This window comes from Phycodurus eques, chromosome 10, assembly GCF_024500275.1.
Source record: "Phycodurus eques isolate BA_2022a chromosome 10, UOR_Pequ_1.1, whole genome shotgun sequence".
Lineage (NCBI taxonomy): Eukaryota > Metazoa > Chordata > Actinopteri > Syngnathiformes > Syngnathidae > Phycodurus > Phycodurus eques.
In genome coordinates, this window is record NC_084534.1 from 19872647 (window position 1) to 19891533 (window position 18887).

General features: G+C 39.7%; 1 protein-coding gene across 2 annotated transcripts in view; it reads right to left on the reverse strand.

The window, feature by feature from the left end:
• Nucleotides 1-1122: 1122 nt before the first annotated feature.
• poc1a (POC1 centriolar protein A) overlaps nucleotides 1123-18887 on the reverse strand; it is a 38385-nt gene continuing 20620 nt past the window's right edge. For both annotated transcript variants that reach the window (XM_061688946.1, XM_061688945.1), the window contains exons 10-11: nucleotides 11822-12049; nucleotides 1123-2542 (exon numbers count right to left, since the gene is read on the reverse strand). In XM_061688946.1, the coding sequence (XP_061544930.1) occupies nucleotides 2411-2542; nucleotides 11822-12049 (360 nt within the window). In that variant the 3' untranslated portion in view covers nucleotides 1123-2410. The remainder of the gene's footprint in view (nucleotides 2543-11821; nucleotides 12050-18887) is intronic.

Below are 18887 nucleotides of genomic sequence, written 5' to 3' on the forward strand. Positions count from 1 at the left end.
GTACCACACAATATAAGAACAGTAAAAACACAATGGTGATTTAGTTTTTTTTCCCCCTCGGGTCTTTAAAATTTTCAAGATTGGTATGTGTACACCACGCTTAAAGGGTGGACCAGACATACAGTATTGCAATCGGTTGATTGGTCGACAGACAATGAAAAAGCAAGAAAACAAAACGCACCATTTGTCAAAGAAAGCTTGTCTTCCTTTAGTGATTAACAGCCACATGGCAAGAAGAAACAAAATGTCCTCTATTGTTTACTGTGTTGCCTCTTTGTTCAAGTCACTGGCGGGTTTGATGCAGGGTTTCCTGGTGCTACCGCTACAGACTTGAAGTCTGACTTTTCTTGTCATGGTATACAGGGACATCAAACTATTGGCTAAAGCATGTCCACCTTAACTACCATAGGTGGCGCTACTATGGTTGACTTGTCCCACCAAGAAATATGTAAACAAACTAGCAGGCGGAAAACTGCTGGCACGGTGAACAGTGATGTGGTCAGCATTATGTTTTACTTCAATTACAAATGAGATGCAGACAATTTTTTTTGTTGATTGCGTTGAAAAAAGGAAGACTGACCTTCTCCACGTTAACTAAAATACATAAATAAAACAATCCGTTCTGGTAAAACTGTGGCCATCAACAAGTGTAATAATACATCATCTATGGTTAATAGTTAAACTTATTGCACAAACAAACAAACACTCTTTTCTCTTCAAGGAATTACAAAGGCAAAATGTGATTGTGAAGCAAGTGTAAAAAGAAGTTAACCACTCTTGACAGCAAAAGAGGGTACCTGAGGGGATGAGGAAGTCAAATTGTAGACAATTATAAAATATGAGCACATTACAAATAGCAAAGTCCATAAAGTGCAGCACCTGACATCCCCCTCTACATAAAACATTAGTCAAGAGTTTTGGAATTCTTTACATAGTTAAACATGATAATGGTGTTTGTCTGTGGCATTTTTAAGACCTTCGGATGAAATGTAACTTTTTAAAGGATAATTAAGGTCTTCATTTTAGAAAACCTATTTACAACTTTTTAACGATCTGCAGACACCCTGTAAATTTTTATTTTTTTATTTATTATTTTTAAAGTCTACCTTAACTTTGATAACAAGCATGTGTATGGTGTCACTGGATGATCTACTACCCTGCCTACACACCGCACCCCAAAGGAAACCAAACTTGGCGAGCTGATGTGTACCACTTGGCGGAAGCCTGGCCTAATACACGGCAGCTCCAAAAATCTGGCAAAGGAGGAGGTGAAAGTGACTCACCAGGCGCTTGGGATGACAAAAATCACGACTCACGCTGTCCACATCTCTGCTAGGACAACAAAACACAGAAAAGTCACGATGTGTCGAACAACAGCTACGGCTCTAGGGACCAATCGAGGGAGGAAACGGTCCCCTTAAAGCGTGACCGCTGGTGACATCATTGCTCTGGCAATAGCAATGACAACAAATGGACTTGCAAAGCGTTATGAAATACCATCTGGACTCTCTTTAATTTCAGCTAGGAGAGGGAATTTAAAAACACAAAACAAAAACAGATAAGGCACAAAAACAGATGGTTTGGCTACAATAGTAACAGTCATGTTGTTGTCAAATTGTAGAAAACCAACAGAAATATACTAACCGCACCTTTTTAAATGCCTCATAAACAAATAGTAGTGTGCGAAATGCTACTACCTCCACGAGTACAAATTATTTTTCTGTCTTTATTGGCACTCGCTCTGTTCTCGCAAGTCAACACAGTAACAAAAGATGGACTCGCCATTGACCCAGGAGTATAATGGGCCGGGGTATATAGTCGATCACTTGCATGAGACAGGGCCAGCCTGTTTTAAGGGGCAAGTCAAGATATAAGGTGTTAAGGCTATAATTCTGTTTTTTTTTTCCTTCTTTTTTTGTATGTAATTATGTCACAGCCATGTTATTAACACACCTGGCAACTCTGAACAGTCAAAAAATGCAAATATGACTTGTGGGGAATGTGGCGCAGAACGAAAAAGTGGCCTCAAAGAACATAAATATGGACGCAGTCAACAATGTGGAATAACACAGACAGGAGGAAATGTGAAAATTGGTCAAAAATTGGTCTTCATATGATAAGGTTACTTTTAAAAGATGAGATGAGACCACCTCAAATTTAAAGAAAAAAAGAGAATGGAAAATGAGCCAACATCTTTGATGTTTGCATTTTTGTCCAAGTTTACACAAACACAGCTTTAAAAAAAACAAAAACAAAAACAGATGTGCTTCGCATAGGTAACTATGAAAATGTTGCCTACTGCAAAACACAATCAGCAGAAAAGAGACGCTCTGTCAGTAATGTTTGCAAGCAACCACCTCTGCAACATTTGTCTCTGCGAGGACAAGTTGGAATCATCACGCGGCGAGGCTCAGTATGGGGCGACCGGGGTCCAGCTCGTCTCGTCTGGAAACGTTTGCGCGTGAGACGCCCCCTGGTTCTGCAAACACTCCTTCAGCTTGTCTTCGGTCAGCGTCAGCCGCTGTTCCAAGTAGGACACCGTCTGGACGGACAAGGAGGAGGACAGGCAGGTTAATGATGAAGGGAAACGGGATGAAGAGAGAGAAGGAAGGAGAGGGATAGACAGAGGAGGCATGTTAGACAAGGATGTGCAGCAACAGTCTGACAGTGATAGAAAAATAATGGCCGCAATTGTCTGTGCGTGAATGAGGCAGTTTGTGTACGTTGGAGGTGTCGTGAGGGTGAGACAATATTGCTTAGAAAAGGTCTGCTTCTGCCTGGCACTAGACAGAAGAGATGCAATAAAGGTCAATGTAATCAGCAGACTACTTTGAAAACTGCAAAGACAAAAATAATTCAAGTTGCTAGGATTTTAAAACAATTCTTCTCATAGGAAATATCATTTAAATGTCCATTAATTGACTAGCCATTACATCACATAAATCTTCAATACGTATTAACATTTGCTTATCTTTATTTGTACTTGTGCAGTTTTCATGCATCTGTACAGCACAAATAAATGATTCTTATTACTAACTATACAGACCTCTCTTTAAACGACATTTACAGATTCTTAAAAGAGCACAAGAGGCACTAACTACTAGAAAATTTAACTAAATAAAGCTAAAATAAAGTCATGAATGTAAAGTAAAACCCCTTATTCATGAGGACAGAGCCCATAGCAAAAAATAAAAAAATAAACAAAAATAAAAAAAAATGAAAAAAACAGAGTAATTGATAACACCCCAAAATGTTTCCAATTACATATGTTAAAGGATTAAACTGTAAATATTGTATACCACAAATAGTGCTCCGAACACATTAAATTTCAAACTCATTTTACAAAAACCTAAGAATAAATGGCCTATGGATTACTTAATTTATAAAAAAAAAAAAAATATGTACATGCATATGTGGTAAAGCCTCTCCATAACTTACATTAATAACCCAGGCTAAACTTAGCTTCTCTCCTCCCCGACATACAATGACAAGCTAGCGCGCTTAAGAACAACACCGTTGACACCAAATATTACTCTCCTATTAGGCAGGGTTTTTGGCACCATCTTCTGGCATCTTAGAATGTTATAAAAAGTGCACAAAACCTGTAAATAGGTGAGTTTTTTTCAGCATATACTGTAGCTGAGAATACATTCCACAGAAAAAAAATGTAATAAGTGAAATTGTGAATACTGAAGACAGTGGTCACCGTATTTAAGTTAGCATCTGCTTGGTCAAATAAATTTGTGTAGATAATTGATACTCAATTAATTGTATTATTCATATTGTTGTAACCAGATAGACTATTTGTATTTCTGGTTCCACTGTAGCATAAAACTCAAATTATCTGGACACGGTCTGAGTTGCATGATAAAAATTAGTTCAACCATACGTAAAAAGCTTGTGCACATCTCTGTTACACCTGTCATAAGCCTAGACTACAACTAAGGTTAATAACAGACCATAAAGTATCCAGGCCTTTTCTAAATGAACCAGGCACATCTTGATGCCAGTGGTCTTGCAAGTTCGAGGCATCGCCATTCCTTGATTCAATTATTTGTGACTGCAGCAAAAAGGATATCTGTCTGTTATTTTGCTTTGGTTTCATTTGATTTTCTTTGTTTTGGCCGCTGACTGACTGATTTGTGTTTTGAATTTTGAGTGGCGCCTGAAGACACAAAAGACAAGACAAAACAGCATCTCATTGTAGCAGGCAGTGTATTAATGATCACAAATCAATCGGGCAGCACTTTTATGACAACGACTGCAAAAAAATTATCATCTCAAGGAAGCTGAAAACACTAACATGATTGTGAATGTCTCCCCTGTGTTGCCTGGTGACAAACAGTACAGCAAGGAAGTTCACGACTTTGGATACAGCAAGTGAGGAACACGTCGACGTGTTGCAAACTGTCTTGTTGAAAGCTTCAAACAAAAGAGCTTGTTTTCAAGATTGGCTGCATTAAAAACAAAAACTACCAACTAAAATCTTTAGAAAATGGAACCATTATCTGCTGCTTTGTTACGTACAAACGTTACAGAGCTGAACTTTTTTTGCAACAAAATTCTCACACACGAGTGCAAACTGTTCTACTTAGAAATAATATGGTGGCCCGATACAGATATTTTGGATATTTTATTTGGATCGTGAGAAAATATGATGCAGTTCATAAGAGTCAATGACTAATGGCATGTATAAAAGCCACTAATGTTCAAGTAAGTCAGCGTCGCTCACAGCCCGTTTCATACTTGTATATCTGTAAATAAATTATTATTTTGCAATCAAAAGCCCTTTATCAGTCTTGTTTTTGCTGTTTTATAGTTTAAGGTGTCACAAAATATTAGCGTCAAAGTCACTGTTATGCTTGACTTACAGTGGAACAAAAACGTATTTAGTCATCCACCAATTGTACAAGTTCTCCCACTTAAACAGATGAGAGAGGCCTGTAATTTTCATCATAGGTAAACCTCACCTATGAGAGGAAAAAAATGAGGGAAATAAAAAAAATAATAATAATAATAATAATAAATCCACAAAATCACATTTTCTGATTTTTAAAGAATTTATTAGCAAATTATGGTGGAAAATAAGTATTTGGTCAATAACAAAAGTTCATCTCAATACTTTGTTATATACCCTTTGTTGGCCATGACAGAGGTCAAACGTTTTCTGTAAGTCTTCACAAGGTTTGCTGCTATTTTGGCCCATTCCTCCATGCAGATCTCCTCCAGAGCAGTGATATTTTGGGGCTGTCGCTAGGCAACACAGACTTTCAACTCCCTCCAAGGATTTTCTATGGGGTTGAGATCTGGAGACTGGCTAGGCCACTCCAGGACCTTGAAATGCTTCTTAAGAAGCCACTCCTTCGTCGCGAGGGCGGTGTGTTTGGGATCACTGTCATGCTAAAAAGACCCAGACTTGTTTAATCTTCAATTCCCTTGCTGATGGAAGGAGGATTTCACTCAAAATCTCACGATACATGCCCCCATTCATTCTGTCCTTTACACGGGTCAGTCATCCTGGTCCCTTTGCAGAAAAACAGCTCCAAAGCATAATGTTTCCACCCCCGTGCTTCACAGTAGGTATGGTATTCTTTGGATGTAACGCAGCATTCTTGCTCATCCAAACATGACAAGTTGCGTTTTTATAAAAAAGTTCTATTTTGGTTTCATCTGACCATATGACATTCTCCCAATCCTCTTCTGGATCATCCAAATGCTCTCCAGCAAACTTCAGACGGGCCTGGACATGTACTGGCTTAAGCAGGGCGACACATCAGGCACTGCAGGATTTGAGTCCCTGGCGGCGTAGTGTTTTACTGATGGTAGCCTTTGTTACTTTGGTCCCAGCTCTCTGCAGGTCACCTAACCTATAATTCCATTACAACAAGCTGGCAATGTTTTTACTTGAGTTCGTTGTCACATTTCTGTGGGGCCAATTATGTATTACTTGTGCACTCACTGTAGTTGTCTCGCCATGCTGCACTATTTGCATATACTGGCCACTCATGCCAGAGTAGCATCTGCTCCACTTGCACACTGATTGAGGAGTATCTGTAACATTTGCACAACCGACATTGTCCCAGATGATCGCACTACTCGTCACTTTAAACCGCATACACTCCTTGAAGTCTCAGCGCCCTTTGCACAATGGTCATTGCACCGGACTATTGCAATATTAGTCGTTCGAACTGCTCTAAGTGCTAGAGGACTCTGCATCTTTTTGCACAATTGTTTTTTGTCAATGTCTTTATGTCCCCAAAGTGTTCTGTAAATTTACTGTTTGTTGTACTAGAGCGGCTCCAACTACCGTAGACAAATTCCTTGTGTGTTTTGGACATATTTGGCAAATAAAGATGATTCTGATTCTGATTCACAAAGTCCAACCTGTGTGGTTCTGGGATTTTTGCTCACCGTTCTTGTGATCATTTTGACCCCACGGGGTGAGATCTTGCGTGGAGCCCCAGATCGAGGGAGATTCTCAGTGGTCTTGTATGTCTTCCATTTACAGGTCCATGAGAGCCAGAAATATTGCTTGTTTGTAGGTAATCAAATACTTATTTTCCACCATAATTTGCTAATAAATTCTTTAAAAATCAGACAATATGAGTTTCTGGATTTTTTTTCTCATTTTGTCTCTCATAGATGAGGTATACCTATGATGAAAATTACAGGCCTCTCTCATCTTTTTAAGTGGGAGAACTTGCACAATTGGTAGCGGACGAAATACTTTTTTGCCCCACTTTATGTCTTTTCATCAAAAGCTTGTTTTCTTCACTTTTTAGTCAGAAACATGTGTTTTTGGTAAAACTAACTTATGTTCTACTGCTGATTATGAAAGAGGTATAAACCAACTTATTTCTGGTGAAACAAGAGAATCTACTATTTTGGTAGTTTCGGGGCTTACATTGTCATAGAATACAATATTCTGTGGGTTTTGAAAGATCAGCCAAAATGCTCTAAAATGGATGACATTATGGGAAACTGCTCTGAAAACGGATGGGTTTGAATGAGTTAAAAACAGTCGATCACTTGTCATTTTCAATTATGTTCTAGGTCAAGGATAAAATACAAGCATTAAATCTCCTTTGTTGATTTAGTTTTGGAAAAAAACAGTTACGTGATGAATAATTTAAGTAACGTTGCATAAAAAGACTTGTGCTCTCATAACTGAACAAATTAAATGAAGTGGACCCTTAAAGTTTTTTAATACTCCACACAAGGCAAAGGGAACATGTTTGCCAAAGTAATTATGTGTTATGAAACTGTCCTATGCTGAATGAATATCATGAGCCCTAATCCTAATCAGATTTTTGCTCAGTGATTTTTGGTTTGATATTCAACAGAGCCTTTCCATGAGGCTTTTGGCGGACTAGTGGGGGCCTCGGATCTCTTTTACTGTTGCGAGAAGCTGTCCAAATTGAGATCTATGGAATAAAAATGAAAACCACAGCCCATATTTTGCATTTGGATCTGCGTGATGCTTCAATGGTATTGTAAAAACCCAAAAGTAAGGCTGAAGTGAGGTTCGGAGTCTCTGGTTTAACTAAAAACATGGACTTGGAGACAACATGGGCTAACCTCCATTGTTATTCCTTCCAACTGCACAAATAAAAACATTTTAGACAGGCTGAACATGAGAGCAGACAGAGTTCCAGGGAAGTCCAAGAAGTACTGGGCCACTGTGATATCTCCCACAGATAGCCCAGAACGCTGGTCAAAGTATGAAATGTATTTTCAAAGACAAAATGGCTAGAAAGTTACAATTTTAACATTTGACATTACATCCATCCAACCATTTTCCATACCGCTTATACTCACTAGGGCCGTGGGCGTGCTAGAGCCAGTGTGTTCCACTAACAAGTGTGTGTGTTCACTGTGATGGGTAAAATGCAAATTTCGTGTGCATGCATAACATTTTGGTGATTCTTCTTCTTCTTCTTTGACTTTACATTAGTGGTTAAATTCAATGTACACTTCTGTGATAATGTTTAAAAATTAGATTAGTGATGCTTATTGACTCACCTCATTTGTCAGTGTTACGAGAGGGTTTAAAAGAGTGACTGTTTTTAGCAGAATTTAAATTAATGTAACTTTTCGTTACACTTGTATGACAGTAAAGATTATTACTTAAAACACTACATGTGGAGAAAATGCAGTTTTCATTGTGGCATCAGTATGGGCCATGGAACTAATTACAAATAAAATTGGATCTCAATATGAAAGTATTGTTTTGAAAGATGACCAAATATAATTTCGACCGGCCTAGTCCTTCAAGGAACAGCCGTATAAATGATCTCCATGGGACAGAATGGTTGCAGTCAAATTTTGAAGTGCCACTATATAAGACATGACCACCCGTGTACCTTTTGAACATCCATCCATCCATTTTCTGAGCCGCTTATCCTCACTAGGGTCGCGGCCGCGCTGGAGCCTATCCCAGCTGTCATCGGGCAGGAGGCGGGGTACACCCTGAACTGGTTGCCAGCCAATCGCAGGGCACATACAAACAGACAACCATTCGCACTCACAGTCACGCCTACGGGCAATTTAGAGTCTCCAATTAATGCATTGTTTTTGGGATGTGGGAGGAAACCGGACTGCCCGGAAAAAACCCACGCAGGCACGGGGAGAACATGCAAACTCCACAGTCGGGGCCGGGGATTGAACCCGGGTCCTCAGAACTGTGAGGCTGACGCTCTAACCAGTCGGCCACCGTGCCGCCCCTTTATGATCAGAAATCATCTTTATTTGCCAAGTATGTCCAAAAAACACACAAGGATGATCAATCAAGTAGCTACCCAACACCATCCTGTAAAAGCTGACAAACCTTTCCATTAGGTTTTTATTCTGATCATCAATAAACTTGTGTTATCATGAGCTCCGTGATAATATATATACAGACAACTGATAACTTCAACAGGCCTGTAAACAGTCATGGGGCATCATGCCTCCTAAGGACGTTCAATGTGTTGTTGATGTTAAAAACAACAAAACCACCAATAATTGACAGCCTGACAAATGATGAGTAAACGGCTGTCTACAGTCTTTTGGTCTTCAGATGTAGAGCATGTGTGGGTGAGGGGAGTTTTCTTCGGGGTCATCAAACGAGGCATCTCCTGTTATTCAATCCATTCAAGCAGAGTAAAGGCGTGTATATCCTCTTTCTCCAAGTCTCTGTTCTCTAGCTCAATAATACCCTGTTGATCTTACCAACCTGATATGACCCCTCAGTCCTCAGCCTTACTAATGTTGTATGTGTGAGTACGTGTGTGATTGTGCACGTGTCCCTAGGCTGCAGCAACATGATACGGGCACATAGTTTTTATATAGGATATGAACCAAATCTTTATACCCAGCAGTTTTTCTTTTCACTCGAATGCATTATTCTTCCCATCGCCTTCAGCATTACTGGCCTGTGTTACATGTAAACTCTCATCGCTTTGGTACGTCTAACCCAAAAGACAGGCAGAAGGTGTTGATGCCAAACTGCTTCAGTATAAAAGTGAGAAATAAAGATTAAAAAGCAGTATGTCGGGGGGGACGGGTTAAAAAAAAACAACTCACTATGGGTTGGTTTCATCCCTCTTGTCTGAAGTCTACGACCAGCAGAGACAAAAAAAAAAAAAAAAAAAACTCACTCCGGGTTAGTTTCATCCCTCGTCTGAAGTCTACGACCAGCAGAGACACGGCTCCTATAACTCAAATTCGCAACCCAAATATGCGGCGTGTGGCATAGTAAAATTTAATATTTTGTTAGTGTGAATGGAGATTCTTTCCACAATGTGGTCTTTGAATGAAACTTTTCAACATCCGAAAGAAAATCCTGCTTTCAACTAGCTTGGTCTTGTTTAGACATCATCTAAATCGTTAACATTAGCTTGTTAGCGTAGGTCGAGGGCATTAAGCTCAAAAGGCTTGCGAAAAGGAGGTAGGTAAGATACTACAGTGTCTTTACAAAGCAACGTGAAAGAGATTTGCTACGTTTGGGCTGGTTTTCATTTTTACTAATAACCTATCCCCAATGTAGATCATTTGGTAAAAAGGACTTACCATTTGTAAACTCACCAAGACAAAAAAAATCAAACCAATGACATTGGCATGACGTATTATTGAGTTGTGTGATTGGCTGGGGACCAGTTCAGGGTTTACCCCGCCTCTCACCCAGAGCCAGCTGGGATAGGTTCCATCACGCCCGCGACCCAGGTGAGGATAAGCGGTATGGAAAATGGATGGATGGATATTATTAAATTGTTGGGCTAAAGATGCCCAATTCAGGGGCTTCTGATATTGATCGTAACACTAATAGTTTCAACAACTGCTTCTCCACAGGAAGACCAACTGTTTAATGAGAGAAAGGGGATTATTCTCATTTTACATCACTGGAATATATTGGAATGTTTCTAGAAATCACAGCTTAACTTTCACGCACTGCTTTAATATGATGACTGATGGACGACATTCAAAATGTATTCCAGCTGGAAAGGAAAAGGACTTGTATAGAGAGTACTTCAATATACACTGTATATAGTACTGTACATATAGAAGGGGGAAAGACAACTGACGAATGGGTGGGGCGGTGGGTGAACAAGTGGAAAAACAGCTAAGACAGCAAAGTGTGTCTTTGGAAGCTTCTGTCATACGTTGAATAATTCATTCGCTTCCCTCCGATTCCTTGACTGTGGGACTTACGAAGAGCTGAATGGTGAAGCAAGAAAATAAGTATTGGCAGTTCTTCATGCTGTCCTAATAGCTTGGTTGTTATAATATGCTCACATTTGCCTTATTTAACATTAAATGAGGCAAATGTGAGGCTGTTGTATTGTAAATTAGTAAAGATAATTTGTAGTGAATAAGGCCATCCAATGTATCCAAACCTCTCCTCTCAGGTTGATATGCGATGACAGCCAAGGTCAGAGTGTATCCCGTGACTCTTCATTGTGTCAAAGATTCCAGTTGTCTTTTTAGGTGTTCAGTTTTCAGACTTGCATTAGTGGTGAAATGTGAAAAGGGTGACAAAGCATGCTGCGGCCTGCCTCTCTAAGCTATTTGCCGCATTTTTTTTTCTTTACAGAATTCCATGCAGGTTTCTACACATGATCACCCATGTTTTACTCCAAAGATTCCTGTGCTGATTGTCCTCATTCACCAACATCCAGCTTGGAATTTGTAGACACTCAATTTACTTGACGCTTTATTTGTGGTGCTCCCCTCCCCCGCCATGTATACAAAATAGCGACACTTCCAAGCCTATGTACATTATCATTAGGTTTTACCACATTTCATTAACTTCCCTCTCTTTAACAGGGTTACACTGAGTCTTGGGATATGTTCATGTACCTATGTGGTTATATTTTCAAACTTGGACAATGTAGGTGGAACACCACGATGAGAAGAACAAAGCTTTGCGAAGCAGTCAACTATAAAATATTGCTGAAAGACAGTCGCAGCTATGAAAGGGTCTCAACAAATACCTACTAACATCATCTCAGGAGCCATAATTCATGATTTAAACATGGATGAAACAACACAGAGGAGCTACTGGTTACAATAAAAACCGAGGATTACAACAAAATCCATATTGTATGGGAATTTTTGGGTGGTAATGTTTGCTTGAACTGAACTAAATGTGATTAATCAACCAGTTGGATGCAGTACTAAGCACCATACGTGGGGTTATATAATAATTTCCGTGTCCCTGTTGCTGAAGTCATTTCTGAGCTACAAGTTCAGAAGTAAAAGGAAGCTTTTGTTACCCCCCTGTGTGAGTCGGTCGTGCAATACATGCCGTATGCCATGAAAGATGAGCCCGACATCCACTTACCTGGGTGAGAATGTCTAGTTGACCCATAATGTGTTGAAGTGTGTTGGTTAGACCAGGGGCCGCAGTTCCCTCCAGGGTGTGGGGCACTTGGAGCGACTGTTGAGCCGTGCCGTGGCTTTTTACGTTGATGGAGGTGGAACTGGTGCTCGAACTCTTGTGGGTGTTGGGATGCTTGGCTCCACTGTGACCGCGGCCTATTTTGGCAGCTGTTTGAGCTGGTTCCGAGGTCTAAAAACACAGGAGAGAGAAATACAATCACTAGCTGAAATCCAAAACCATATCTTAAAACTGTAACCCTAACTTAAATCCTAATTGAAATCTTAAGCCTAACTTGAAAGCCTAAATTGACACCTGAACCCAAACTTCAAACCCAAATCCTAACTTGAATCCCTAACCTTAAATTGAAATCCTAACCCTAAATTTAAACCACAACATAAAACCCTAACACCAAATTCTAAATCTGACATCTAAACCATTACCCAAACAGGAAATGGAGGTACACTCTAGAACCAAATGCATGTGCAGGCATAACTCATAGAGGTAAGCTATTTCAACATGTCTAAGTGACTTAAAACTGAGAGCATGAGTATGCTGCTCTTTAGTGGGTGTCAAATGACTGCTTTCACACAAAAGAACAAATCTGCTTAGTGCAATAGACTAGATTAACCTTTGGAGATTTATATCATGGATTTGGGATACATCGATACCAATACCCGTATCGGTGCCGATACTGACGGTCTGTATTAGTACTTGGACTCGAAAAATGCTCTCATACTACATACCGATACCACTTTACCAGCCCGACATAAAACCTCCGGGCAAATGGAATAGACTGAGACGCCACATAACCGAAAGAGCTTTTGTTGCAGGCTACGTTTAAGTGAAATATGCGGCAACAAAAACAGAAAAAGTTTGATGTTAAAATGTCAGTTTTGAGAATTAGGCATTCTAAAAAGTGTCATATTTGAATGAAACGTATGCTATGTTCAAGAAAAGTTTGTATTTTGTGTTTTTGAACAAGATTTCTCTAAAATAAAAAATTTTCTTCACAATTGCAAGACATAATGGCATTATCAAGTACTGAGCACTCAAATATAAGGAATCGGTCTGAAAAAGCAGTACCAGTGCGTCCATAGTTTGTACTATACTACAACAGCTGCGTCAATGCTCAAGAGGGGGTCAATGCAGGCCAACCAAAATATCTTGTGTAAAACAGCTCAGTGTGAAATCTACATATCCTTATAATGCCCCTGAAGGGATGAACATGTCCCCAAGTTCCCTCAATGGTGTTTACATGATGATCGTGAAAAGTGCAGCCCAACATTATCGTCCATTATGCCTCACTCGTGTATAATCTTTCATTATCCGGTGAATACTAAAGTCTTGGCATATGATTCACATTATCATATGCATTCAGCAACAGTAGAGCATGTGACTTTCTGATTTATTAACATTCAGTTGTTTCCATTGCCCCCCCTCAAGATTTCACATCTGTATTCAGTTTACATCGCTTTCTTCTGAAATTGGAATCAGACATTTTCTTCTATATCTTTCTGTACTGATTATCAATTGCTTTTTTAGTCTTGTTTAATCGTTTGTATTCTGGATTCCAAACAAATAGAACAATAAAGCACCTTCTTACATTTTAAAGTTACATTTTTACACAGCCATGTCTAGAAAGTTGTACGTTTTGTTGTACTACAGTCTCCTTACACACATTCAGGCAAAACCCTGATGTGCTCAAATGTAAACACAAACTGTATGCACACCAACTCAGCACACATAGTAACCACCCCTACTAATGAATCACCTGGTGTGGAAAAGCCAACAGTGGAAAATTTCCGGAGGGCCGAATGAAACTTTGATTCGAAAGCAGCCATCCATCAATGGGCCCTGCATGCTGCACTACAAACTACACAAGCACAGACACATACTGACACACAAGAGGAGAAGTTGTTTTATAAGAGGAGACAGACACAAGCTGTGACACAAGCGCATGGCTCGATTTTACAACTTGATACAAAAGGATGCGGAAACTTGAAAAATTCTTGAATGCTACGAGGCTCTTTTCTACCCAGGTGTTACTCATAACATTCCCGGGGGCATTTTATTGAGGTGCCAAAGCTCTGAAGTCATGCAGCCGGCCTCACTGCCATGCTTTCACGCAGCTAGCACTACCATTATACATGTACACATGTTCCAAGACACAGAAAAACAAGAAATGCTACAATGTGTGCCATTCCTAAAAGGACAATCCAGCGACATTTCTTTTAACAATTTGATGGAACAGGAACACCATTGCATTGCTCCCTAAATGCAAGGCTTTATTTTTGTCTTGAGAAGCCCTTGTCCAGTACCCACAACCAGACCAACAAATCAGAAACCTGAGTACATAGCCAGCGCAATTTCATCAGTGATTATCACCCATTTATTCATCCATAGTCTGACCGATCGCCAGTCAATCGCAGATCGGTTGGAAATGCGGCAGTGAGAGGCATTTAATCCCATGCAAGTTTAGTAAACCTTTTACAGTGACTGTCGCACTCCATGGATGAACTTTTTGTCGACTTTGTACTGTATTATAAAAGCTCCTTGAATGCCCACAGGGCACAATGCACTAGTCACACAAGTGATATAGAAAAGGAAGTATGGGTTTCGGCATGCCAGCCTAAATAGCTTAAGCATTAAGCACTAGGCGTTACTGAACAGATGAACACGTCCTCAAGTTCCCTCAGTGATGTTTACAGGATGATCGTGAAAAGTGCAGCCCAACATAATGGTCCATTATGTCTCACGCATGTTCAATCTGTTATTATCCAGTGTCTACCAAGGCACTGGGATGTGATTCACATTATCAAATGCATTAAGGAACAGTACAACGTGACATTCTGAAGTGACACACATTTTTTTAATATTCTATATTAGAAGTATAAAACATTTTTACAGTGATCTTTCAGCTGCATTTCTGAATACAAATGAGCTAATATCAAGTCAAAATAACTGTTATTATTTTTCTCATTTCTTCTACTGGTTCGACACAATTGGACAACAATGCAGCATTTTATTAAGTATTTAAGCATCAATTCCTTCCCCAACATAAAATCTTTATCTACTACAGATGAACTGCTTTCTTTTTATAATGATGGTCTTCTGAGCCTTTTAAATACACTGGCTCCCCTAAAAACCCGGACTCTTTCATTTACTCACACATGAATTGCGCCAAATCAAATCAAAAATGCCCCCAACTAGAAAGACTCTATAAAAGAGCTGGACTTACTATTCACAAAGAAACGAACAATAACCACATGCTCCTCTACAAGGATGCCCTGTCTTCAGATAAATCAGCCTTCAATCAATGTGTGTTTGTGTGTGCGTGTGGATGTGTGTTCGTGTGGGTGTGTTTTGCATTTATATGTGGGGATGGGAGGGCTGGGTTCTTGTATATTTCTTTCTATTTGAATTGTCTAGTTTTTATCTCTGTAAAGCACTTTGTGTTGCATTTGAATGTATAAAAAGTGCGATATAAAAATAAATTGATTTGATTTTATGCTGGTCTCATTCCAGCTGGTGCAGGGGATACAGCGGCTCTGTTCTCTGTCGTGAAGAACATTCTTCAACCAACTGACTCTCTTGGCCCTCACCTACACTCAACTGAATTTTGACATTCGTTAATGTCATGTTTTGAGGGTAACAATGATTCACCAACAATTGACTCTCAACACCTCTCGCTCCTCATCTCCCCGCCATTCTCCTTACTTTTTCAAGCTTCATACTTCCCTCTGTTGCTGTAATATCGGAACTCATTCAGAAATCCAACCCTTCTACCTGTCAGTTAGAACCCCTCCAAAATGCCCTGGTAAAAGCCTCCTGACCCTCTCTGTCCTCAATAACTGCCATCATACATGCCTCCCTCACTTCTGGCCATGATCCTTTATCACTCAAATCAGCTGCAATATAACTCACAAAAAAAAACTGGCACAGACCCCACTAATTTCAATAACTTCCATCGTATTTCTAATCTATCATTCCTTTCCAAAATATCTTAATAAAAACAGTTGCATCTCAGGTTCATGCTCACCTGTCTCACAATAACCTTTACGAACAATTTCAATCTGGTTTTCGCCCACTCCAAAATACAGACAGCGCTGTTTTAAAATCTTCAATGAGATTGTCGTGGCAGCAAACTCTGTTCTCTTAACCATTCTCATTCTCCGAGACTTAAGTGCAGATTTTCACACTATTTCGGATAGCATCCTCCTCGCCAGACTTACCTCAATTGGATTTATAGACACATCCAATTACTTTTTCATGTCCTACCTCTTTAACCACACTCAGTTCATCCATCTTAAATCTTTCAAATCCCGTGTTCCACAGGTCCTGTTCCTGGTCCCCTTCTGTTTATCATTTATCTTCTTCCCCTTGGCAATATCTTCCGTAAATATAACATCAATTTCCACTGTTATACGCATGACGCCCAGCTCTACCTCTCCACACGGAAAGGCACCTATAAATTATTATTATTATTGTTATTATTACTACCAAGTGAATTTTTAAGGATAATTAGGCCTTATTTTTTCACTTTTCTAATATATTGTGTGAGGCCATATGCACCTTACGGTCGAGAAGGTCTTAAGCAGTCACAAAGAAAATTTCGGTTTTAGCACTGGCAGATGTTTTTTTGAACTGAAAATTCACAACAGACTGTTACACGAATGATGCAGCATCTGGGTTGATAAAAGATCTTTTGAAAGCAGTTGGTTAGTCGGGCTTGGTTTCGAATATGCATTTCCTTGACTGTCCTTTTCCGGATTTTCAATGCAACATTAAATTCCATTTCTCTGGTTTTGCCATATTTATTATGCCAGTTATCCACTTCAATTTATGTAATTTCGCATTGAGTCTTTGACTAAACCATTCTACTATGTCAGGGAAGATGCATCTTCCTTTCTTTGGGAGTGATGTTGGTTTTGCTTGTTTAGCTCTGTGCTGTCTTCTATCCTGACTTAAGCCTATCCATATAATTATTGTTACATACGTCTTTCCACTCAGTAAGATTTTTACTGCGGTCTTTCTTGCCCAGGACTCTATAGCAGCATCAACACAGAAAGCCAGTATCGCTGCAGTCTCCTCTACATGATATCTTTCAAGTTAAAAGATTTTGGACCTCACACCATCACCAGCAAGTTAGAAAGGGCCTTCAAAGGTTCCAGTGACTTCAAAGAGTTCTCGACATTCCAGTCATTTGCATGTTCTATATAGCAGCACAATGAAAACAATGGCGAAGGGAACAGAAGCTCATGAACCTATGGAAGTCTTCGCTGTCCCTCCACAACCTAGAGCTGTGCCGTGCAGTGGAGTGTGCATGTGTGTGTGTTGAGCTGTGAAGGGAAGCCTGTTGCAAGTGTGCAGCTCATCTGCCTGTACACGTGAGTGGGAGAAAGACCCAGATGTGAAGCTAGAGACGAAGGGGAGAGGCGGGGGAGATTAGGTGTGGATGTGATAAGAGAGAGCTGATCTGCCTGTCAGCTATAGATGGTGCTCACACACATACACACGCTCATCTATTTTAACACAGCAGCAAAGACCTGCTCAGCTGTGGTGAGCACTGAGCAAATCGGAAACACTGCAACTGCAACCACACACCTTCTCAGTCTTTGGCTGGTCAAGAGCTTGTTTTAAAGCGGACTTATTTGACTTATTGTGTTGAACAAACAGGCCTCCCTGTTTCTGGTGGTGTACCTATGACTGGCAAACCATCATGCAGTCTCACATACAAGCAGATAAATGGATCAGCATATCAAATGAGCTACTTTAGAATTCCCTGTGGATATGATTCCAAGGGGGGTACCAGAAACCGTGAGAAACCTTTCCTTCTATGTGTCGCTCTCATTAGTCAATCTCTTCCTGATTAAATTAATTGTAACCTAAGGCCATAGTGGGCTGTAGGTGGATGCTGAGCCTTGCAGGGAGGGATCTTCCAAACCACCTTGGTTACACTTAAAAACACAGACAGGAAGGCTTAAAGTCCTGCCAATTCAATATGAAAATCTTGAGTGTTGTTTTGTGGGGCTTTCTGTTCTTTAGCAAGTGGTGAGCCAAGTGTTTAATATGCCATTTTGAAAGTGGGACTTATCATTTTAATACTGAGTCGAGGTCTTAAAAAATAGCTCATTGGTTGGGTCAGCACTTATTCTCCAGTAGGTCATACAAACTGGGTGGGTGGAGTGAACCTATTCCCTTAAATAGTTAGTGTATTTCTGTGTAGTGCAAACGTGTAAGTTTCTTTTGGTGCGTCTCCAACCAAACTATTTTCCTACTTCAGACAAACAGTTATATTTGAAAATATATTGTATGCTTAAGGTCTTTCAGTGAGAAACTTTAGTGAATGTCTGAACATATGTAATTGTCTCATTATGGTTAGATCATACAAAAAGAATAGGATTTTATTTTGATGAGCTTTTAATTCTGGTGGCAGAACACTTTCACGCATTTTGCTCATTGTATTACCCCACTTCAAGTCACTTCATGGCAGCACAAAGAGAGGAAAGCTTTCCTCACGTTATTAGAACAACCCTGCTTGTTGGTTGTTTATGTCCAAATGCAGAAAGTATTTGTGAAATCCATTTGTATCAGACTACTTTTTAAGCAAGAGAGTAAATTATTTTTCTCTTCTTCCTTTTCCTCGCAGGAGACATACACACGTGGTAGATGAAAGAGGCGCTATAAATAATGAATTCTGAATGGATAAATAATACATGAATAGCAAAACCGAGGAAGCTGGCACTTTTCTGGTGCGTCAGCTGGCATCGATGCTACTGTTGCAACTTCCAGGTGACAATTCATAAAAAGAGAGATAAATGAAAGTCTAGGAATTAACCTTATTTAAAAATGTATCACGTGTTTGTAGACATGTAGTCTAAATAGCTTCAATGCTGTTCCATACGTCCATGTACAGTATGTATGTCTGAGAAAAAACACTTGGTTTTAAAGTCCTAAGTAGAAGCTTTATGTAGTGTTTCAATTAGTTTTGCTTTCGTTTTTATTAAAGCCAATCTGATGGCGTGCC